Source organism: Branchiostoma floridae, chromosome 5, assembly GCF_000003815.2.
Source record: "Branchiostoma floridae strain S238N-H82 chromosome 5, Bfl_VNyyK, whole genome shotgun sequence".
NCBI lineage: Eukaryota > Metazoa > Chordata > Leptocardii > Amphioxiformes > Branchiostomatidae > Branchiostoma > Branchiostoma floridae.
The window spans coordinates 9,179,165-9,203,613 of record NC_049983.1 but is presented as its reverse complement, the minus strand read 5'-3'; the positions used below and the strand labels follow the sequence as shown (position 1 = coordinate 9,203,613).

The following is a 24,449-nucleotide window of genomic DNA, read 5'->3' as shown; positions in this document are numbered from 1 at the left end:
AATGCCATACAGTTCAGATGTTTAACAGATTAAATTTTGATTAACAGATTAACAGTTAATTTTTTTCCCAACAAGCAAATTTCCATCCCTGGACGAGGGATGAGTCCTGGAGACAGGCCTGACTACATTGTAGATTCTCTTACATCAAGTTTCTCTAACTTGAAGCTACAAGAAACAATAATTCACATTTTCTTCTTCATTGCTACAAGTCTGGCACAAAAGCCTATTCAGTACAATGTACATTGTACATAAAGATATTCTTACCCATACAGGTATAGTAAACTAGCTTTTAGAATATCATCTCCCTTATTTTTTCAGCTCTTTGGCACATAATCGTTCCCTGAAGTTTACAAACATGAGTATGTAACTGTTTGATATTCCACTGTTTGCACAACAATGCCATAAATAATGCAATAAAATAATACATTAGAATCTATAATATCCCGATTAATTTCTCATTTGAGGAAATGTTGCAAGCAATAGGAATTCTTTAAAATTCAGACATCTTATTTGGTAACTTGATGCTGTAGTAGCCAGTTACTACTGTAGTAGCCAGTAACTGCTGTAGTAGCCAGTAATTCAATAACCACTGGAATTTCAGTATAAAATTTCATTACTCTCTTAATTGACCTAAATTGAATGAATACCTGAGGAAAGCACATTTCAGAATAAAATTGCATAAAATCACCAAATTCTTTCAAAAATAGTCAGTGTTCCAGCCAGCCTGAAATTTTTTCTGTCCCATGGATTTTGAATTTGGAAAACCTTTAGAGTGACAAAGGTACAACAAAAGTATAGATATGGGGTCCAGGAGCATTTTCCTCCTAGAAAAATTTGAAATCTAGACCCTCCGAAATGCTATTTCCTGCATTGTGCGGGGCAAATTTTGCCTGTAGACTCTGATTGGTTCAGTTGCATCTGTTTTAATATCTTAACATGCCGATTTTTGTCCATCATAGAGGACGGAATGGGCAAAATTTATGACCATCCCCGGCAGCAAAATTCCATCAAAGGACGGACGCTGGCTAGAACCCTGTTACAACTCAGTGTGGCGATCCCCACTTCCGTTCATCTTGTTTTGTTTGGCTACAAACTGGGGATGGCCCTGGATGTAGTCAGCAGCATTCTGCACAATTCTCATGAACTCGGCAGGGTCGAACCCGTAGTTCACGAACTTGGCATGTTCCCCGACACTTGGATGGGATCCCTGGAAAATAAGAGAAAGAAAAACAATTGTTTTATAAATGCACAAACTGTAGCTCTCTTGAATGGCAATGGTGTAGGGGTGGGGAACATGGCTTTGCATTTAAAGGGTCAGAGGTTCAAAAAGCATTAATTTTATGAATTAGAGTATGGGAGTTGAATACACTCCACTTAGCTACCAGTTTACTACTGTAGTGGCCTGAGTGGCCCAAGGGCTATAACAATGGAGTTGGGCACCAGCCCTATACAACAAAAAATGTGTGGGAAAGATTTTAATTATAAGAAGAACTTCACTGCACAATAATTTTACATGATACAATGTATGGCAACAACTATTGCACAAAGTACAAAATAGAGGTATAGAATAAAGCTTAACAACCTAATTAGATCTAACATAACAATTATAATTGTTACTCCAAGCAGCTGCAAGCATTTTATGAAATAGCTGAATAGGACGGATTTTTACCTCCTTGATTACACTTACACACGTGTATGAAGCCATACAGACCACATTGTAACACTAGTAACTTAGCTACAAGTAAATGAAGGCTAAAACACACACAAAATTAGCTGCCAACTGTCCAGTAGGAGATGTAGTTCCGCACCTTTTCCGTCTGTGTGATTTTCTCCTGTTTCTCCCATGTGTAATATTTCACCCCACGCAGGCGGGCCAGATCTTTGTAACAGCGAGGATCCTCACAGTTGTAACTAGAAAACACATTGTCGTATGCTTTAGATACGTGCGTAACACAAAATGAATGGATTTTCAAAGTTTGAGTCTCAAGTCGTACAAGAGCATATTCCACTTTCAAAATGTTTGTCCTAAAAATCTAAAGTTCAAAACCTTTCAAAATGAGGAGTATGAGAGTTGCTCAGTACACTGTATTTTTCAGTTTGCAATATGATATTTACATGTTAAACATTCTTTACTAGAAGTAACTGCAAATAGTGCAAATTTATTGTTACATCTATTTGTGTTGGTTAACATCTTTATTTTTTAACCATCCGACCAACAAGACACAATGAGTAAGTGACTTACAGCTCAAACAACACGCCCCAGTCTGGCAAGAACAGTGAATGGGTGAGTCCAGCTCCGTGCATGCCTATCAGCAGGTCTGAGTTCTGGGTTACCTACATTGTACACGCACATGTGATGTTAGAAAGCTGGTGGCATGCATAATATGGGTTAGCTTATTTATCATAAACTATAGATTGTAATAGTGACAACAGGTAAACCATTATGATCAATTGTTCTCCTATATATTCACCATGCAAACAAAAACCAAATCACAAGCTCTTGTATTAGATAGCCATACTATCCAATGCACAATGATGGTAGAGAATGCTACATCAAATGTATCTAGTATTCAGAGAGGAAGAAACATTGTTGTTACTGGGCTATTTTCCATTATTTCAAGGAAAAGGAAGAGGCATTTCATTGGAGCAAATTCATACCTTAAGTTGTTCTGGGAAGGACATCTTTCTGTTTTCATCAGAATTGCAGGAACCACCACCACAAGGGAAGACAGTGATAAACTCAGTTATAAACAGCATCTGACAATACCAGTCTACAAGAGTAACCGCACCCCACACATAATACAAAATACAACACTTTTCTGTGGCAGATGAATTCATAGTTTACAGAGGGATGCCCTACATGAAAAAGAGTGACAATCAGCCATCACATACTTCCAGTTGTAGTCCACTCTCCTCACTTCCAGTCTGCTTTCAGACTTCATTGCACTCAGCAGCTGTGGATAAACAGGAAACAAAGCACAAAATATCAAGTACAGTAGAAATCGTTTAATTGCATGCCCCATTTGCCAGCATATTTCGTGAAATTATCCAAGTGGTGCAACAATACAAAGTTAAACCGGCTGGACCGCACCAGGTTGGGATTTGGGGATTCCATGCAATTATCAGAAGTGTGCGTTAATCCGTTGTGCTTCTGGCTTCTACTGTATAGCGTATACAGAAATGCATCAGTTTTTACAAGGTCTAATGTTGTGCTCATGGTCTTCAAAATACATTATTCTATAGGAGTAAGATTATAGTAAATTTCATGACAGTGTCTTTTTTTCATAATCTCACACAACACAACGCATTACACAATACAACACAACACTTTCAAAGTTGGGGATACCACAAGAGCTACAGTAGGATATATATGAATATAGTGCAGTATATTTAGCCAGTAAGCAAGATCTTTGCTGGTGTGTTAAAGCAAAGGGCAGTAATATATTGACTATATGGATACAGATTCAAATTTCGAAGAGTTTTCTTACCTCTTCTTCATTGAGGATCCTTCTCCACTTTGTTGACCTGCTCAGGAGAGTCACTCGTACCTTATCCTTTTGGAACATACAACAAATGTAGAGATAGTTATTTTTTTTAAATATAACATGCTCATTTTTCCATCTTAATAAAAGATGACAATTTACTGGGGTTTAAGGAACTATAGGAAGGCTACGGCCATGGCGCAGTGATACACCCGATCCTTCAATCTCGGAAGTTAAGCAATGTGCAGTCGGGTCAGTACTTGGATAGGAGACCACCAAGGAAGACTGGATGTTGTACTTGTAGCTGGGTCATACCAAAGACTAAAAAATGGTACATACTTTTTTCTCTGGTAAGAGGAAGAGTATAGAAGCTAAACACACTACACTACCAGTGTACTAGCCCCTGCTGTAGTGCTTGCATCTATGTGTGGCCCATGGCTATGAAGTGGAGATGGGCACAAGGCCTGATGTATCTTCTGATCAAGGAGATGTTCTGATGAATGGGCAACTTTAGCTTTTTTAGGATCCATAGGAAAGCCTTACCAGCGGCCCTTGCTGTGTGATGTTCAGTCGATGTAACACATGCTCTGAGAATGCTTTGTACAGGCCTGTTCCACTGCATCCTGGGACCTGGTATGCATTTATAAGGCAGAAAAAACAACAATATTAGTATACGTATGATGCAGCAGCTAAGTTGTACACATTGCTTGATTTATAATTTCTACTAGTATAAAGAAAAGCATGATAAAGCTTTTCTATATAATGGTAAAGGGATGGATAGGATAATTAGGATGAATCAACAACAATGCTATCCGTAAATGCCAAACATAAATTAAATGTAAGCCATTACATGCTGTACATGTAAATCCATTCAATACTGTGTTTGATAAATTTAGCAGCTTTCCCTGACCAGTGCAGTATCTCGAGTGTGGTCGAGCGCTCGCTTTGTAACCAGCACTGCGACAGGATCATACCATAGACTCAACAAATGGTACAAACTGCTTTCTCTGTTTAGCACTCAGTACTAATGAGGAAAAGTTTAATGACTGAGCCCCCTAGGCTGCTATAGTGCCTTGCACAAATGTGTGGCCCAAGAACTACAGAAATGGAGAAAGGCACCAACCCTATGAATCTGTTACAGTTACACAGGTAACCTGTGTGAAAATCAACTCGCACCGGGCGGTTCGAACCGGTCCGAGGGCAGTCCACCTCGTCCGCCAACGTGAAAGGCGTCCGCCCCGCGAGGCTGCCCGTCCGCACGCCGGGCGGTGAACCGTCATTAAGTGAGGGTCTGCATGGGGGGTCCTGACAACGCTTTACGCTAAATTCGGAACGGTCGACAACGCTTTATGTTAAATTCACGAAGGCAGGCAACGTTTTACGCTAAATTCAGACAGGCTGACAACGGTTTACGCTAAATTCTGGAAGGCTGGCAACACTCGACAGAGGCGGGGGCGTGCTCCGCAAGAAAGATTGAAATTTTGACTGTCTGAAACACTATTCCCTGCATTTTGAATGGAAATTTTCGCTGGCAAACAAAGCTAAGTTAAATGGCATATCTAATTAAAGAGTCCCAGGGGTTCAGCGTAAGCTTATGAGGGTGACGCCAGCCAACTTCTTTTTGCCACGTCGAGCGCCGAAAGAAAGTCCAGGAAAATTTTGAAATCCTGCCCCCCTGAAACGCCAGTTTTTTTGGCTATTATAAAAAACTAAGTGAAATTACATTTCTATCAGTAAAAAATGTGTTTGAGGTTGACACGTCACATCCCCCAGCCATGATACATATTTTTACGAAGTCGATGACCGAAGGTGAATAGAGTGGCAAAGGAGATCCGGCTAAATTTTGAAATCTTGACCCTCTATAAAACGATATTTTGTGCATTTTGATGGGCAAATTTCTATTAGCAAAACAGATCTTTGAGGTTAACACACATCCCCAACATATTTTCAGAATTTCGAGTTCCAAAGGCGCGAGGCGGCACAAGGAGGACCATGGAAATTTTGAAATCTTGACCCTCTAAAATGATATTTCCTGCATTCTGATGGGCAAATTTTGCTGGCAGACTAAGCTAACTTCAATGACATTTCTATTTGCAAAAAAAAGAAGATTTTTGAGGGTACTGTAAATGCATTTAAGTTCGCGGGGATTTAATTTCGCGGTTGCGGGAAAATGGACTTTTCGCGGTGGATTCAATTTCGCGGTAGCGCCATGCACTGTAATCTCTTACTGTTATGGAAAAATGTTCGCGGTGGTTTTAAATTCGCGGGGAAGCGGCCGCCGCGAAAACCGCGAACATTAATCCACCGCGAAAGTTTCTGCATTTACAGTATATACCATATTTTTACCATGTCGATGACCGAAGGTGAAAGGAGTCGCAAGTGAGGTCCGGCGAAATTTTGAAATCTTGATCCTCTGAAACGCAATTTCCTGTGTTTTGAAGGACTGAATTTACTGGTAAACTACGTTTCGACTTACGAAATTTGGGAGGCCAGGCTACGATTTACGGGTAATTTTTAGGCTTAATTACGCTTTACGTGAAATTTTTAGGCTAGATTACGCCTTACGTGAAATACACTGGCTACGCTTTACGGTAAATTTTCCATCCTCACTACGAATTACGTGAAATAAAATAGCTTACCCTACGAATTACGGGAATTAAAAAGGCCTGCCTACGCCTTACGGAAAAGAGCATGCAGACCCTCTTAAGTGGTTCAGCACGTTCGGCAGTTCAGGACCGCCGGACGCTTCGGGCGCCGTAAAACACTTAGAAAAAAATTGCCGCCGCGTGACCAAATTTTGTCTAAGTCCCTAAATTGTCGGAAGCCGTGCGACAGCGCCCCCTTCCGTACACTAAACGCAGCGACCAGAAGAGCGCTAAAGTCCGCAAGTGAGACTATTAGACATTGTTAGAGGCATACATTACGTCCAGTATTACGGGGCAACAGCCAGAGCGGGCGAACACTAATAGTAATAACGTTGTACTATCGCCTGAACAATACTATGAAAATAAAAGAGATATTTTTCTACCCTCAAATCTACAACTTTTCTTCTATATTAATATTTTGGCCGCGACTAATGAATGGGTGACGTATTTTCTTGTACATATTCGTTCATTAATATAGTCACCACGCACGGCTATCTGGAGAGTAGCAAAACCAACTGATGGGTCTTCTAGTAAAGTTTACATACACTTATAAAATGCTGTTCATTTTCCAATTTCCAGCTTACAGTGTTGAGTTACCCTTTGAAAAATCTGCTCCGCTACTCAGTGCAGTTTTTTTCTGCCTGTGCAGCGTTGCTCGGGCGATCCCAGTTCCAGGCCGCACCAGCTGAAATAAACAGCGGGTTGATTGACATCCCGCCTGTGCGGCGCACGTGAGCGGCGCCTTGGTTGTCTTTCCAACCACACATTGGCTGTTGCCATGGTGCCATGCTGGCGGCAGCCGTCTGATGTGTACAGTGTGGGACAATCTATTTACTGGCTAGCCAATCGCTACGATTTATACAAAATGAGCCGGATACGTCGATTTTCACTGCAAATAATGAGCCACATGATTGGTTGCAAGAAACTGCAACTGAAATCCTATTCCCCACTATGATGCCCTCTATATACTGTATATCAAGTTTCTTGGAAATTCAGCTGAGTATGGCGAGCCAAAACACGTTGTTCAACCACGTTCTTGAGCCCCCTGGTCGTCAATAAGAAGTTCTAAACATACGCAGAAATGTGACAAACGGAGAAATTTTACGATAAATTCAAGTGATTCAGACAATGCCAAAATTGTCGCAGTTACATTGCGTGACTTTTTGTGACATAATTCAAGTTGTAGGCCCTGTCCGAGTTTTGTGGACGGGAAAATACGTCTGGGAGAACTGCGACAAATGCCTGTTTATGGTCCCGCCCGGGGCGGTCTAAAGAAGTCGGCTTGCTCTGACTTGCAGGAAAATATCGCAGTTTGGATTGTCCATCACCTCCATGCGGCGTTGAGTGCGCGGATCACACCTACATGTTTACCCACTCGACGCACCAGTCTTTCTATCGTATCTCTTACACTATCCAATGCCGTGCATGCAGCATATAAAATCTTTATTGACACGACAAAAGTAAAGCGACTTTCGTAAGGTCTATATTATAAACAAAACAGACATATGAATATCTTTAGGTATGAATAAGTCATTGTTACGAAATCTGTTCTCATGAAGAATGAACATGTTTTTTAGTCCTGTTTGTCTCTTTTTTCTCTAGCGATAAATGAGAAAAAAGTCTTAAACACGTAACAGCAGATACGAATAGTCACGCAGTGGCATGGTGAATTACAATTCAGCACTCCGTATTTCGTTTCTAAAACACACGAACGCTGTATTCTCCGCTCTGCTGCCGTGTTTGATTTGCTAACTACATTGCCCACGCCTATAGAATCGTTGTCTTCCAAGCGCAGTGTATCAAAGTACTATAAGAAGAATAAACGACAATACTATTGTAGGTCACCCTAGCACAAGTCTAAGATCACCGGTGCACCACACACCTCGGGATTGATCATGCTCGCACGGCGTTAAAACGGGCGGAGAAAAGTTACAGATATCTAGACCACCATTGCTCTCTGTAGAACTAATCTTTCTACCCTATGATTAAATAATTGTCTCTGGCGCTTTACAAATAGGACGACATTGTCATTGAGTAGCGCTACGTTTCCACTGACTGTCATGGTACCAAGCGGCGATTCTGTCCAAATGTGCATTGATACGGGAGATGATGTTTAAAACGTATTTAACATCTTTAATGCCTTTCATGACGTCCGGCATTACCTAGTCTTGTGGACAATACCTAACATGATTTGTGAAGTGCAATCTTTGAAATGTTTCTCACTTTCCAAAATTTCCACCAACGTTTGGAGTCGAAGCGCAGGCTGTGGCCGGAAAGGAACTTTTTTTGCGAGCAGTACCAGTTGGACCACCTGTTGGACGACCTGACTACCGGTAACTTTGCAGCGAGACTTCAATCGACTCTCTGAAAACGTGTTGAGTTTGACCAGTAATATTCCCCTTGAAATTATATGAAGAAAGTCAGACTAAAACAAGTACAGTGCTGTGTCACGCTGGAGTACGGTACCCAAAACAGTGCACGGGTAACGGTTAGCCGAACATCTAACGCCTCTATTTTACATAAATAATAAATGCTAAGATACCGCACTCTTAATCTTATATTGTTGTTAGAAGGGTTCACTACTTTATCATTTTGACCTGTACTTAGCTTGAAGAGCACAAACGTACAGTAAAGGTCGAAAATATGTTAGTCGAAGCGACGACTGGATCAAGAAAGATCAAGAAATGCATGGCTGCATCCAGCACGTCTATAATACAGAAGGAGAGACTATGCACTACCCGTGCGTCGCAAACTGATATACTGGGGTGGGGATGGTGACGCACAATCTGGGGGTCGATAGCATGTTCATGGGAAATTTGGACACTTCATCCTTCGTAATATGATAGGGCAGGGAAAGGTCCTGGATCGGGCCAGGGACAGCCGGATCTCAGGACACGCCACAGTGCCTCCCGAACCGTTCTGAACGTTCGGACCGGCTATCAGGATTATTGTCAGCAGGGTGTCAAGTTTGAAAGATACTCCTGTCTGCCCCTGGGGATAACATGTGATTAAATAACTGCATTGCGCGTGCGTCGCGGTCATTTCAAATTGAAAATTCACCAGTAAACAGTTTCCTGATGTCCTGTGGTATTTTTCCGCTTTTTAGTCTTATACTAAGGCTAAATGTACATACTATCATGGATAAGTTGGAAGAGGTGTCGCGTGAGGGGTTTGTACGTTGTCGTTTCGGGTCAGGATGCATCAAAATGCCATGGAGAGATGGAAAAGGACTAGCAACACAACCTATTGTGTGGAATTAACTTCTGGTGCCGTTCCAACCGACCTGCCGAAGATTCCGTGGAATACAAACAGACTGGAATACAAACATCCCTTCTTGTTCAAGACTGAACTGGTAAGAAACTGTTTTACATCGTTTAGTAGTGTTACCCAGTGTGTTGGATGTGAAAGAATCAATAGCACAGTCTCCTGGCTAACCTTAGAATCCATGTATTTTTACCGCACTTACTGGGACTCCTGGAGGGCTGTATTATGCACATGTTTAGCGCCCATTTTCGTGAAAACACAGTGGTACGACGTAATTTTCACTTTTTGCATCAAGGAGGAAGTCATGTTACCACGCACCGTTGCATATTATATCAATAACGATGTAATTATGATCGTCTTACAATTTCCGCATACACCACTGATCGGAGGTCATTTTTAATCCATGACGAAGGTAACGAAGTTGTTTCCTCAATGTCCCGGGTTTGATAAAACCTCCCTAGTTGGGTCAACGTTCTTGGTCGGACATGTCGGAGCCAGGCGGATCTCTGGACACGCCACAGTAAATCCCAAACCGTCTGAACCGTTCGGACGGGCTGTCGTGATTATTGTCAGCAGGGAGTCAAGCTTTAGAAACTCGCCTATCAGTCCCTGGGGATAAAACCTGTGAAATTCCAACGAAGTTGTTTTCTTATCTGTGCTTCAGTGGCGTATCTTCATGTACCATCGATGTTGTGTAACAATTAGACTAAATGCACAGACAGAACAAAGACTAAATTGTGGACTAAGCGTAGTTTTAACTAGGTCAGGTGTCCATGTCCATGCTTCGTATAGAGTAGAGAGAGAGAGAGTAAAGTACAACTACAACTGAAAAATATTAATATCAACGTTCCATAGAATTTTTTCTACTCACCATGGCATGACTTCCTCCTTCCTCCCAAGGACGTTGTATCCATGTCCTCACGAGCGGAATTTCCCCGACAACAATCCCCATTTAATATAGTGTCAACTCTTCAAAAAACGTTTATTCACTTGTGCCGTAAGTCAAGATTTCGCCTGCTATTTACACAGTCTACCTTTGACGAGCGCTAGCATGAAAATCTATCAAAGTTTACGATGTGAAAGTTGGAACGTCTACGTAGGTTAACAATGTCTTTCGATCTCTATTCATTCAATCAACATTGTATAATAACACTCGTGGTACTTCTGAAGCCTTCGGAATATCGTTGATTTTACAAAGGTTAATGAAATCACATGCACAATAACTATACACTAGAGACAAGCAGATTTTACATCCTATTTGCTTCGCTGAATAATCTAGTAGATTCTAGACTTCTAGTACGGCCTAAGCTCAAAGGTGCGGCCGGACGTTGGTGATTTTGCCACCCCTCCAGAAATTGGAGACCCCTTGTAGTGTGACATGTTGATTCCCGCCCTACGAATCGGTCTTACATTATGGTAGGCGGCTGTCCCCGGAGACCAGTTCTGCTGGGATTAGGAAGGAAAGCTTTACGGAAACACCGGCCAATCTTGTCAAAAGTCGCTTGTGCGCAAAAGTAAATTTACTGACGAAAGATTCCGATAATAATTGTACAGACGCTTTATAATACGGACAGCATGACACCCAGCGGAGATGGTTGCTAATTATGCAACCGTCATTAACCGTCATTACTGGGGACTTTAACTGCCACCACACCGAGTGGGGGGACTCGTCCACGGACAGCCACGCACTACAGCTGGCGGACATCATCGAGAGATATGGTCTGCACCAGTCCCAGCACCAGCCAACCCGCTCCACTCTGCAGCGGCAAAGTACCCTGGACTTGATCATACTGTCTGACCCATCCAGAATCAATCGAATGTTTACTCTAGCACCTGTTGGAAATTCCGATCATGCTACTGTTATATGTAAGCTTGGCATTTCTGTTTCAACAAAGCACATTAAGAAGCATGTATGGTACTACAATCGTGCAGACTTTGATAGGTTTAGGGCTGAACTAGGTAAAGTCAACTGGAACAATTGTATGTGTGGTCCTACAATTGACGAGAAATGGAATAGCTGGAAGGTTAAGTTCCTAAACATTGCCAAAAACATTGTCCCAAACAAAACAAAAAAGGTGGTAACTGCACGAAAGCCTTGGATTACGAACGAACTACTGGAGGCAATCAGTCAAAAAACGGAACTCTACAACACCTTCAAGTCCTCTCCAACACCAGAGAACTGGAGAAACTATACTCAAACCAAGAACCGCCTAACGAAAGACCTACGCCGAGCGGAGGCTGAGTACTACTCCACCGTTAGTGACAGACTGAAAACTGCTGATGGCGCCCGAGCCTTCTGGTCTGTACTCAAACAAGCAACAGGGAAGAGTAAATCTGGCATTCCTGCACTCTCCGTAAATGGCATCGTCCTGGACAAAGACAAAGATAAGGCAGAAACCCTTAATGACGTCTTTGTCAGAGTCACTAAGGAAGCTACGCATCCAAACTTTACAAGCAGGCTCCCTAAGTTCACTGATGAAGTACTCTCTACAATTCACGTCTCAGAGGAAGAAGTCCTGGGTGTGCTGCAAGGATTACATCCTAACAAGGCTCCAGGCCCCGATGGAATAACCAACCGACTCCTTAAGGAGGGAGCACCAGCCATCAGCGCCTCCCTTTGTCAGCTTTTCAACTTGTCACTCGCTACAGGACAAATACCAAAAGACTGGAAGCAGTCAAACGTGTCGGCAATATACAAAAAGGGTGATCGGACTGATCCATCAAACTACAGACCGATCGCACTTCTGCCCACCGTAGCCAAAGTGTTGGAGAGAGTCGTTCACAACCGCCTGTACTCTTACCTTACCGTCAACAATCTGTTAAACGTCAACCAGTCTGGTTTCAAAAAAGGGGATGGGACAGTCCTACAACTCCTGCGATTGGTTGACAACTGGGCCAAGTCCATTGATGACTCCAATGTCTTCTGTACGGCCGCCGTCTTTCTGGACGTCCGTAGAGCGTTCGATACTGTGTGGCACGATGGATTAACGTACAAGCTATCGCGTTACGGAGTTAGTGGACCACTCATCAGCTGGTTTAATCACTACCTCACAGGCCGCCAGCAGCGTGTGGTCATTAATGGTGCTACGTCGTCTTGGAGGTACACGTACGCGGGCGTCCCACAGGGCAGTATCCTTGGCCCGCTGTTATTCTTAGTCTACATAAACGACATCAAGGACTTACCTTGTACATCGGACATCAACAGTTTTGCTGATGACACGTCTTTGTCAAACTCGGGACCGACGGCCGAGCAGGTAGCCAGCACCACAAACTCCGACTTACAGCTTGTTTCTGACTGGTTTGATGTCTGGGGTCTAGAACTGCATCCAGGGAAGTGCAAGGTTATTTGCATCAAGTCTGCACGAAGCAGAGTTGTACTTCCTCCTATCTACATCTCAGGCCAGCTCATCGAACAGGTTCCCTTCTACTCGCATCTTGGTGTCACCTTACACCAGGCTTTGGGCTGGAACGACCACGCACAGAATACTTCCAGTAAGGCCAGAAAGGTACTTGGATACCTCTGGAGGTTGCGAGGCAAGTTGTCCAAGGAAGCACTGGAACTGGCTTACCTTACCCTTGTGCGACCTAGGCTGGAATATGCCTCCATCCTCTTCACCAACATGAGTGTAGCCGCCTCCAAAGTACTAGAGCGCGTACAGTACCATGCAGGCCGCCTAGTTACAGGTGCAGCACCAAGAACACCCTACTCGGACGTGCTTCAAGAGCTTGGATGGGACAGGCTCTCAACTAGGCGAGACTATCACCGTCTAGTCATCATGTACAAACTGGTTACCGGCACTGTACCACCCCACCTGCAACCACTCATCCCTCAAACAAGACAAACCCAAACCCAGCTTCGTCTGCGAAACTCTTCACACCTCCATATCCCTCGCTGCAGAACTACAACATACAGCAACAGCTTTATTCCATATACCTCCAGACTGTGGAACAACCTACCAAACCACATCACCGACTCCACCACTTTCCCACAGTTCAAAGCCCGTTGCAGAAGCCACCTCCTGTCAGGATTTTAATATTAAACCCGTATGATAGTATACTGACCTTCCACCTACTCCAATCTTTTAAGTTAGCTGACAAATGGTATAGATCAATCTGTATAGTTGCATGACACCTTTTAATCATTGATTATTTCATTGTATTATATTGTATGACTTCTTTGTATGTTCGTCCGTATTTTTGTAGGTTCTGCCGCTACCAGTCCAAAGCTGCCTAGGCAGACCCTTGTAATGACATGTCTCATCGTCAATAAAGAAAGAAAGAAAGAAAGAATTATGCTTTTGTCGGTCGCTACGCAATGATGGACAGCGGCACGCCTCCGTACTAAAGTTGTGCGCGGTGTGGGTGTGGCCTAGCCACTGGCTCGTAAATTGATATCTGGATCGTATATATTTTCCCGTCTTTGCTCGTGAAGAAAAAGTGAAGAAAAAGGCAAGAAACACAAAGGAAACGAGTATAATGACGACATCATTCTTAGTGGTATTCCTTTCAATGGAAACTGTGCCAAAAATTTAATAACACGTGGAAAGTAAAATAAACAACAAACAACGAGTTCAAAGACTACGTGTGCACGTGTCGGGCGGCTTTCTCAAAGGACCGGGAGGCTTCAATTGGGAGAGTTCAATTCACGTATGGGGGCCAGCACCTTTATCGAAACTAGTCTTATTTTAGACAAATAGATTCGGCTTTTGTGGCACTAGATTTACAGATGTGCATTACCATTTAATACTTAGATACCACTTTGTTTCACCAATTAAATACAATGAACTTCAACACACACCAACAAAATGTTCGGCTTCTTCATAGGATCGCCTTCTTGTTTACGTTAAATGAAATGGGGTCAATGAACCCTCGCCGCCGCTGGGTGCATAACGTGCCTAGCGTTGGTATGAATATATTAGGACATTCAATGGTGTTTACAAATGAATCTTCTCGATTATAAACTTGACTGTATGTCATATATTTGATAGTGTATCCACCACATGTTTGGTAACCACACTTCAGTCGGACTGAAGACATCAGAAACCCAACTAACGTTTAGGAGCAACATGGTTTGTGCGGGCGATCAAATGCTTCCTGGGACTCCGCACGCACCAACGTCAATGTGAGTTACATTGGTTGTCTTGCGGCTGGTGCCATTCTGTAACGTCAAGCCCTCCGTCATAATGATACTGTGTATTATGTCTATAGGAGCGCTGGCGGCAGAGGGATGAATTGCATTCAAATTCTTTCTATTTTGTAACGGCAGTCCGGTGGTTCAGACCGTCCGTACTATTTGGGCAGCAATTTCCACCTCACAACAGCTCGATTTTACGCATTTCACGGATGTTTGGGAGGTACAGTTTCCATGTAAATTGGTGGTTCGCGGTAGTCCGCAGACGTCCAAACCGGCGCCCCGCGGTGCTCTGCACGCCCCCAGACGGTTCGGATCGCTTTGTTGCTATGGGAACCGCCAGTTCGGCCGTCCGGCCCGGGCGGAGCCGTACCAGTTCGAAACGTTCGAACGGCCCGTTCCAGGCCGCCGCGCGAAAGCGTTCGAACCATGCCGTCCGGGACCAGTCCCGGACGTAGTCCGGACTAGTCCAAGCGGCCAATCTGGACCCTTTTTGGCAGTCCGAGCCGTTCTGCGAACGGTCGAGCGTCCGTCCGGTCCGACCAACCCGTCCGACCCCAGGACTATTGCATGGTTCGAACTGACCGTTCATGCCCGTTCGGACTAGTCCCGGACGGGCAAATTTTCACACAGGAACTTAAACAGAGCGGAAAACAGAAACATGGTCAATACTTACAAGAGGCATGTTGTAGTACATGCCATACTGCATGCGGGGCAGCAACGGGAATACAGCATCACGGATGCACAACTGGACAGAGAAAATGACAGAGAAGACAATGGTTGTCAAGCAAGATCCAAACCACAGCATAGTACAGAGAGAGAGAATGCCAGTAATGTGCATGAATACAGCAGGCTTCTTCTTTATATTATATACAGGTTATAGCTACAGTTACCTTCTTGCCATCATACTCCTTCAGGTGAATGATAGGATAGTCTGAGAAGGCCTTCCAGGTGTCACTGAAGATATCTCCGTACCCAAGTCCACTCTGAAATACAGAGGTACAACAGTTGCACTGCAACTAGTGTAGGTGGATCAAACCTACTGATGTGGTCTTGCACTAGCCTTTACCAAGTTCAACATGTCTCTGGAAAAATAGTCAAGAGATTGGCCAAATGGGGATAAATAAGGCTAAGGAGCTACTGCAGCCATCCCAAAAGTACAGTTGGCTACATACATAGAGAGCCAGTAGGGAATTGTTAGATACTGCAGCCATCCCAAAAGTAAAGTTGGCTGCATACATAGAGAGCCAGTAGGGAATTGTAAAATGGTAAAAGTAATCTGCCCATCATTCCAACAAAAGAACTAGATTAGCACTAAAGATCATTTAAGCAATAAACCAACAAGCACCCAGTATGGGGTATGTGTATAGAGAAGCCAGTTGTCATTTAGAAAGACCTATTTCTAACTTCATACTTATGTTGTGATTGTCATCTTCGTATTGTAGCAATCTGCAGAAAAATGTGGTGTACAAAAAGGAACATAATTTCTGAAACTTTTTAGGTGTGTGCTGCTCGTTAAACCTTTTCATGGTGCTTTTGAAACAATAACTTTGAATATTTGTGACCTCATGACATTTTCTGTAAAGGGCCTTCTTCTCCTGTTAGTCTACCATGGTTTACGGACAAAGCAATAAACGACTACTTGGCACCTATCAAATAGCAATTAGTGGGCTGCAAAGAAAATGAAGAAGAAAGAAGAAGCCCTACAGGCTCCCTGTGTAACCAACAGTTACTAACTCCTAACCAGCTCCTTTGGTATGCTATTTCGACAATTTCTACTATTTTTCCATCAACATGTGCAGCCTAGTAGAAGTTAGTTTTACATGGTTCAAAAGTACATGTAAAGGGGTACAATCAGGGCTTTAGCCAGCTCGAAATTTTTTTCCGTCAGCAAATTTCCATCGTCGCGAAAACCGCGAAAATCAACTATTCCAGGAGTTAGAAGGACTGAACTGAGACCTTAAAAAACGGGTTTTAATGAGATTATCTTAAGCGAAAGGGCGCCGACACACATTGTCAACAATCATAACAATAGCAAAACAAACAGTGTGTGGCTTTTATGGCCGTGGAAGGCGTCCCCAAGCCGCCTGTAGCTTCCACCAAGGAATTTTGTCCGTCAAGGTTGACGGATTGGTTTTAAAATTTTTCCGTCACACGCAGCAAATTTTCGTCAATTGACGGAAAAACGGACGCTGGCTAGAGCCCTGGGTACAATAGAGAATGAAAACCTACCGTGTCCCACATGATGATGTTGACATCCTGAGAGAAAGACCCATTGATGTGCTGTGAGGCGTACAAGTTGATGTAGTCACAGAAATGATGGTACATGTTCACACCTGAAAACAGACAGTAGTTTTTTTTTTTACAATGAACAAGACCTTTATGGTACAAAAACAAACACTGGGTACATGTCACAACAAAACAATTATTGTACACCAAAAAAGTCTTTACTAAATCAACTGGATAAGGTTTTGGAATTTTTTTGGTGTATCTTATTACCTGGATGTCTAACCTACATCAACATAAAAGAATTATTGAGTTTACAGATGCACAAATACATTGTCAATCTTGCCAAAGAAGGATATTCTACCAGGTGAATTTGACTCCTCCTCGCTTCTTTGTGATGGTGAAAATGATTTCTGCAAAGGTCATGGCATTTGAGGAAGAAAGGAACAAAGACACAGAAAGAAATCAGGCTACACAAAATGACAACTACTCAAAGCAACAACAGTACCGGTAGATACATTTCTATAATGTGATATGTTATCTTGCATATTTTACTGCCTGGATGTTACCTTCATTGACATGAGAAATCCAGTTGTTTTGTGTAAACTGCAGAACACCACAGGTATTTACAAAACAATACACTTGAAGCCTTTTTTCATTTAGACAAATTGTTACCTACCAGCATCCAGTTTCATGAGGTAAGTTGGCTTGTCCAACACAATGTCACACTTGTCATCATGGATCGGCCGGAAAGGCAGCGACGAAAACATCTCCAACTCTGCATACCTGGATTATAATAAAGTTCATAATTATTATGATTTAAGTAAACACAAAAATATCAAAGCACAGATGTTCATTATGATGTATGTAATGTTATGAAGAATGCAGGTTGCATAATAAAACTTGTCAACATGCATAAACCATTCAAGTTACAAAGCTTATATAATAATAGGTATGACCATGGAGCTTTTAGGTATGACAGTACATGACTTTGTGTATGTGTCATAATATCATCCTCTATAAATGAACAACACAGACCCACTCTTTACTACATGGGGCTATTTAAAGTTCCCTACCAAGACTGCAGTGCACTTTTGTGGTCTCCTTCTGCAGACAGCCTTCTGGGGTACAGTTTGCAGTGTCCTCCAATTTGGCCAGCATTGAACAAATTCTCCCTGTACCTAAGAGTTGTAATTAACAAACATCAATGACACAGGTAACAGTGGTTATGGTCTTTATTTACACTTCACATGCATATGGGGATATCAGAAACAAAATTCACTACACGTCGACGAAGGTTAGACATCCAGGTAATAAGATATGCCAAAAAGCAATTACTTTGTACAAAAAATTATTGCTTTTTGGCATAAAATGTACCACATATTCATTACGTAGTCTTTTGTTAGTCTTTTTAAATCTGAGGCATTTTTTCATTAAGAATGCCACAAAATTGATTAATGACTGTAGGGAAGCTTCATGGCCTTGATCACAGAATAAAACAAAAATGCTGATAATATTTTGCAGACTATTGGTCTCATGTACAGTGTAAAAGTACACACCTGTTACTGTTATTGTCTGAGTCCAGGTTAGCAAAGTCCATGTAGATGTTTGTGGCCCTGCAGTATCGTGTGTGTTTGACACAACTAAGGGACGAGTCACCCTGGGTATGGTGAAGAAACAGTCTGCTTAAGACAGTGCTAACTAATTCTTTACGTTAGGAGTGTGTCACACAGCAATACAGCTTGAAAGTCCATCTGTGTTCATAGAATTCACTATGAAGAAGGATTTGTAACTGCAATTTCCAACACAAAGAATTACCGGCATCCATTTTGTTGGTTCTACAACGCCATTTATTTGTCAGTCTGTAGATTCACTCCTTGAAAGAGACTGGTGTTGTATGTGCAGTCCAAAATTTGAGTAAACGTAAAATCAATTGTTACATCCAGAGATGTTTGGTAGTTCTATATGGCTGCAATATTTCAAATTCAAATTTTTTCAAAAATAATTTCAAAACCACACCCCTATCATCAAATCCACTGCTAGCATATCATAAACAACTGCAATGACATGTGGCTTACCAAGCCTCCACCAGGCCTTTCTACGGGGGTGCAGGGATCGTAGAATTTGGAAAAAAATCGAGAAATTGGCCAGAGGAGTCAGTCCACGCTTAGGTTCATGTTTACCCGCCAGAGAAGCATGGCTGACCAACTCCAATGGTAGCAAAACCCCCCTGGCAAATTATTCTGCCTAGCCAGCGTAGCCAGTATGGTAGAGAGTACTAGAGACTATTGCTTACCTCTCGCTGTGGTTTACACATGACTGTCATCTCCTGTAGTCTCTCCCATACGTAGCCATAGTCAGCCTCCTTCCAGAACAGGTCTGCAGTCTCCTCAATGGTATGAGCTTTTCCCCTGCACACAGACAGACAGACAGAAAATAGATTTTTGGTCTTCCGAACATTTTTCAATCCACTTGTAGATGAGAAAGACCCATATAGCTACTCTCCAAGCAGAGGTTAGGCTCCGGCTGTTTTTGACATTTGTTTTAGGCGTTATTATTGAGCTTTCTATTTTGTACTGTTTTCTTAATGTGTCGTGGCCAAGTTCCGTGTGCCGGCAGAGGTTTAAATAGGCCGCGAGACATCAAGAAAACAGTACAAAACTGAAAGCCTGATAAAAATGCCTAGAAGAAGTAAAAAAACAGCCGGAGTCTAACCTATACTTGGAGAGTACCATATAGCTTCCATGAGCTGGCTTGCAAACAAACGCAATGCCCCGAATAATTTGTGCAGACAATACCGTCTATTGATATAGGAAAAGAGAATTAATCTGTTATACAAATTACATGCAATCAATATACTCTTAACAAAGTTTCAAGAGACTGTGACTCTGCAATATATAATACCAAATGTTAAACCATCGTTTTCCATTGAGACGTGATTGCAAACGATTGAATCAAGGAGACCTAAATTGAATTCCTTTCATAACATAGGCCTCAAAGGTTGAAAAATGCGCCACAGCAAGGCCACGGAAAATTACATCAGAATAGCATAAATAGTTTATAAATGTATATCATAGCAACAATCCCTGTTGGAGGAATTGTTTGCCTTTACTACCTTTACCAATCATCATGTCTTCATTTCATTAGTTTAGACGCAACATTAGAAAAGGTTACAACTCTGGCTATGTTTTTCATTGTAAATTATTTTGTATATGAAGAAGCTATAAAAGAGCATCAAAGAAATCTAAAATCTCACCATCCAGTGTTGGCTATTGTACATGTTGGGTTGAGAAACCTGTTTTTCTTCTTGCAGTTTTTCTCGTACCCCCAGCACACCTTCTTACCAATGTATTCCTGAAACAATACATATATACAATAATTCCACGAATTATACATTACTTATTCAAAAAACAATCAAGAAAAAAAAAACATGGAAAAAATTTGCATGAAGTCTCATTGATGTATACCTCTGGAAAAGGTCACAGAAAAGCCCTTCAGCTTTACAAATTACTGCACTCTAGTCACTGATTGGGTTTCTTGAAACTGGATTAGGATTGATCCCCAAACAACATGCTGGTAGTCTGGGTACCATCTGATGGTACTCATGCTACCAGCATGTTAATGGTGATGCAAGTTTGTATGTGCAAGGGGCTTGCTGTATTCTTCCAAAGAAGTCAATACCAGTTCTTCCTGAATCTTTTGATATTATGCCGATGTTGATTTCTGACTTCACCTATAAATGCATATCATATAAATTATTATCTCTAATGAAATCTATAACCTACAATATCTATAATATTTTGTTGTGTAGAGTAGATTAGTCTTAAAGTATTCTTGATCAGTACATGTAGTTGTTGCCATACATTGTGCCACATGCAAGTGTCGAGCTAAGTTAATTCATTCATTCTAAAAACCTGTCACTTTCTATGGCATCAGTTCCAATAACAATTGGTAAAACTTTTTCAGGAGAAAAATAAAAATGCTTATGGTATGTTAAAGGTATGTTAAAGTTAAAATACTAAAATCATTACCTTATATGGGCACTCGTCATCCTGCTCACAAGCCCTTGCCAGTGCATGATGGGAAGAGAAGAAGTACGGGAGATGGGACTCGGGTAAGTTGAGATGTTGCAGTGGTTGGGTGACCTGGGGTGAACTTTGTAGAATGATCACTAACAGCAGCAGACCTCCACTTGGCATGGACATCTCAAGATAGCTGATCATGAAGAAGCAACACTTTAGAAGACAATATACTAGCACTTTGTTGTGCCAATACTCTGTATTCTTCACAATACAGTCGAAGCCACTTAATTGCACTCCCCATTTACTAACACATTTTGTGCAATTATCCGGATGGTGGAACAAAGCAAGGTTATCCAGCTATAAAATCGCATCACTGCGGGACTTTGGTATTCTGTGCAATTAACAGAAGTCCATTGTGCAATTAACTGGCTTCTATTGTATGAGGGACTTGTTATCCAGATGGACTCAAAGCAGATATCGGGGTGAAAGATTGTAAGGCCACAGCAAGTACATTGTATGGACTATAATCTTCTGCAGACTCCAAATTTAATGAGAGAGGGTGAAAAAAACAAGACGGGTAAAATTTTCTACCAAAAAAAAAAACAAGATATTCAAAATGGACATCAAAAACATTGTAACAAAAATTCAAGCAATAAAACAAAATATCACAGTCAACAAGTCTTTTATTTCTGTATTCAAAGTGGTAGTCTTAGCAAGTTGATAAATACAGTCATGGCTACCACATTGGTGCAACCTTTACTATTGAATTTCCAGTAGAAGCAGCTCAACTCACTAGTGATTCACTTCTACTGTCACAAGTACAATCAAGACTACCACACAATATATTTTCCTATTTTGTTTCTTAATTTTTTTTAACTATCATGTTCAGCATCTCTGGAGGGTAACTTTTTTTTTCAAAACCAGATGGAAAATTAATGACTGTGCTGATGTCACCCATAAAAGTTAATCAGATATAGCCTAATGTGTTCTGATGACCTGGCTTCTCTAAGTAACAGAGGGGTGACAGACTGTTTAAGAAGCCCAACCTTCAGAAAACATTAAAATCTTTCACCCAACATCTGCTTGGGGATTATTTCTAAATCACTAGTTACAAATGGCCTATGGGCTTTTCACTACTATGAGATCCCTTGAATCCCTCTGTACCACTGATGACATACAATTATGTATGACCTAAGAGTTCCAAAAGGCCAAGCCTATAAATAACCAGTTTCCAGACTAATGTTCCAGCAGGCCACTTCTTTTTGTGAAAATTAAATCCTTTGAAACTACCGTGTTTGAAAATTCACGAAAACAAAAAGCCGATTAAAGTTTGCGTTACTCAGACTAATCAAATCTAAAGTTTTGCATAAAACATTTTTGAGACTGTCAGTTCAACATAATCATTCACCACTCCAGATACTACTAGAGTCTCTGCCTTGAGTATATCTAATTAATATATGACACCTTTTCTGTCTTGAAATGCTTGATCTTTATAATTAACCTTAGAACTTGTTACAGGGAAAACACAAGTTGTAAGAAAGATTTATCTTGCTAAAGATAATATGTTACAAACAGCTAATCCCTCTCTAAACCACTGTATGACACGTCAGCAGTACACTAGAAAAGACTTTTACTATAACATTAGTTACTGAGCTTATCTATTTTCATACTTCATGAACGATTGAAAGATAGCTGATTTTACTGGGTTGAAAATAGGTAAATACAACAAACATGTCACTCTCATAAGATCAATGGATCTAAAGCTATCACTAAGCAAGAAATGTAAACTTAAAGAGAGAACCTCCTTGGTCAGAGACATTCCAATAGCAAAGTTTGAATTGAAACATATGTTGGCATAGAAAATTAAATGCAACACAGACGTCAGCTCCAAATAGTTTCCACTCTTGCTCTATTTATGATTCTCAATCTATTTCAGAAGATCTGTCATTGTGCATAAAGAAATCTCTTAGTTACAAAGCAAGTAATTATAACAATATTGTAAAGGATTGCAAAACAACAAAAGTTTTATCTGTGATTTCCATTCTAATCATTGCAATGCTTCTTTTTTATAAAAACAATGGAAAGTGAATGTGCATAACAGTGCAATCCATCCCTCACCTGTTTATAGTTGCATGCAGACTTTAGGCCCAGTCTGAGAACAATAGCCAGGTAGATGGGAACTGCACACCTGGATAGATGAGGAAAGAAGACAGAGGAGCTAAATCTCGCGAAACGCGAGACGCTTTTCAGCGAGAAATTGCGAGATCTAATTAAGTCTAGCCAATCAGAGCTCGAGTTGATGCTGCGACGTCATGTCTGACCAATCAGAGAAAAGCGTGCCTTCACCACGTGACAAGCAGGAAAAACGCCAGGTCACGAACTCTGACCCGCTGGACTGCGTGCTTATTTCTTCTGCCCATTTTTCACCCATTTTCTGCAGGTAAGTGAACTGTTTTAACCTAAAATCACCAAAATATGGTAGTTCATGTATCTCTTTGCCCGTAGCGTGACGCACATTGGAAACAAAGAGCTGTAAGGTACGAGATTGCTCTCCGAAAAGAAGCGATGTCTGCTTCCATTTTCTTCGCGCTGCTGCGCCGCCGCCGAGACGCATTTCGCAGTCAGCAAAACACATTTTTCCACAGAAGGAAATTGAAATAATTTTCACCAAGGGTTGCCCCCACCTAGAACATACCTCAGCCGATCTTTGAGCTCTATCGGGAAGCCTGGCGTTTTGTTCTGGGCGGGTAGACTGAGTTTAGCTGGGTTGTTAGGCCGGATGACCTTTGTGTTGTTGTTGGGTGGTGAGTGACCCTTGCCTTCTCTGTGCATGGTTCGGAGGACATCTTGAATTCTGAATTCTGGACACACGCCCCATCCCACAATCACAGCAAAAAATCTCCCCTTCCAAGGGACCCTAGGTACAAAACTGCGGTCCCTACCTATGCTACCGCCCTGGTCACGTATGTGTGGCAGGATTTTTGTTGCAGGGAGGCTCGATTTTCCAGACAGGAGGCTTTTGGGCGGCGGGCTTGCAGGCCCGCCATTTCTTGTGCGGGCGGTACGCCAGAGATGAGGCACCACCCTTTACCCTTTTACCCCTTGTCCTCTGTCCCCTGCCCCCCTCATCACCGCTCTCCGGCCCTGTCAAGGCCCCGTGCATCATCCTAACACCGCATGTCTGTATTTTTAACGTGATAGCTCAAATTGTTGGGTAAAAAAAGCACGACTTGACGACAATGGCCTTGTGGTTATCGCGTTGTTTGCTATTTGATCAGTGGTATGAAATAGTCTCACGCGCCAAACCTGGCCTGGGTGTTTTTATAGTGCTGGGGTGGGGACCCGCCAACAGTTCGGGTTCAACACAACTTCCGATGGTCAAATTTTGTAAATAATATTTTTTTTACGGAATATTTTTCGGGGGGAAATATTAGATTGGAAATGCAAAATGATCGGATAGCCGGTTAACCGCAGAAAATACCACATTTTATGTGCTTTGTGTAGACTGGGCCAACTTGAAAAACTACTCAATTTCGGAGCTATTAAACTGTTGGGAAATCCAATAGATAGATGCATGGAGGTTGAAAGAGGGAAATAAATTTTGTGTGTTTAAGCAGAACATTATAAGATAAGACTGGCAGTTTACTGGCCCATACTCTTGAGGTGGGTTTTTTAACAT

At 41.9% G+C, this 24,449-nt stretch overlaps 2 protein-coding genes across 6 annotated transcripts in view; one reads left to right on the top strand and one right to left on the bottom strand.

The window, feature by feature from the left end:
* Window positions 1–60: 60 nt before the first annotated feature.
* On the bottom strand, window positions 61–22,964 carry LOC118416921 (EGF domain-specific O-linked N-acetylglucosamine transferase-like). The gene is made up of 17 exons (XM_035822221.1): window positions 22,889–22,964; window positions 20,780–20,963; window positions 20,005–20,102; window positions 19,045–19,159; window positions 18,308–18,408; window positions 17,825–17,929; window positions 17,428–17,534; window positions 16,755–16,858; window positions 15,416–15,508; window positions 15,199–15,270; window positions 4,026–4,112; window positions 3,489–3,554; window positions 2,893–2,954; window positions 2,659–2,686; window positions 2,243–2,334; window positions 1,809–1,911; window positions 61–1,207 (listed from the first exon to the last, which is right to left on the bottom strand). Exons 2-17 carry the CDS (start codon window positions 20,951–20,953, stop codon window positions 1,037–1,039), a joined length of 1,578 nt encoding a protein of 525 aa, XP_035678114.1. The 5' UTR covers window positions 20,954–20,963; window positions 22,889–22,964; the 3' UTR covers window positions 61–1,036.
* The window catches only part of LOC118416919 (orphan steroid hormone receptor 2-like), a 19,281-nt gene continuing 17,753 nt past the window's right edge, over window positions 22,922–24,449 (top strand). For 3 of the 5 annotated variants that reach the window (XM_035822220.1, XM_035822218.1, XM_035822215.1), the window contains exon 1: window positions 23,088–23,210. The gene's annotated coding sequence lies outside the window, so the exon portion shown is untranslated. Of the gene's footprint in view, window positions 23,211–23,596; window positions 23,692–24,449 lie in introns of those variants that run through there. The other 2 variants (XM_035822217.1, XM_035822216.1) reach the window with 2 other exon arrangements.

Coding starts and splice junctions, on each gene's coding strand:
- LOC118416921 (XM_035822221.1), bottom strand. CDS start 20,953: ATGTCCATGCCAAGTGGAGGTCTGCTGCTGTTAGTGATCATTCTACAA. Junction 20,103..20,779: donor ATGACGAGTGCCCATATAAG/GTAATGATTTTA, acceptor GTATTGTTTCAG/GAATACATTGGTAAGAAGGT. Junction 15,509..16,754: donor ACATCATCATGTGGGACACG/GTAGGTTTTCAT, acceptor TCTGTATTTCAG/AGTGGACTTGGGTACGGAGA.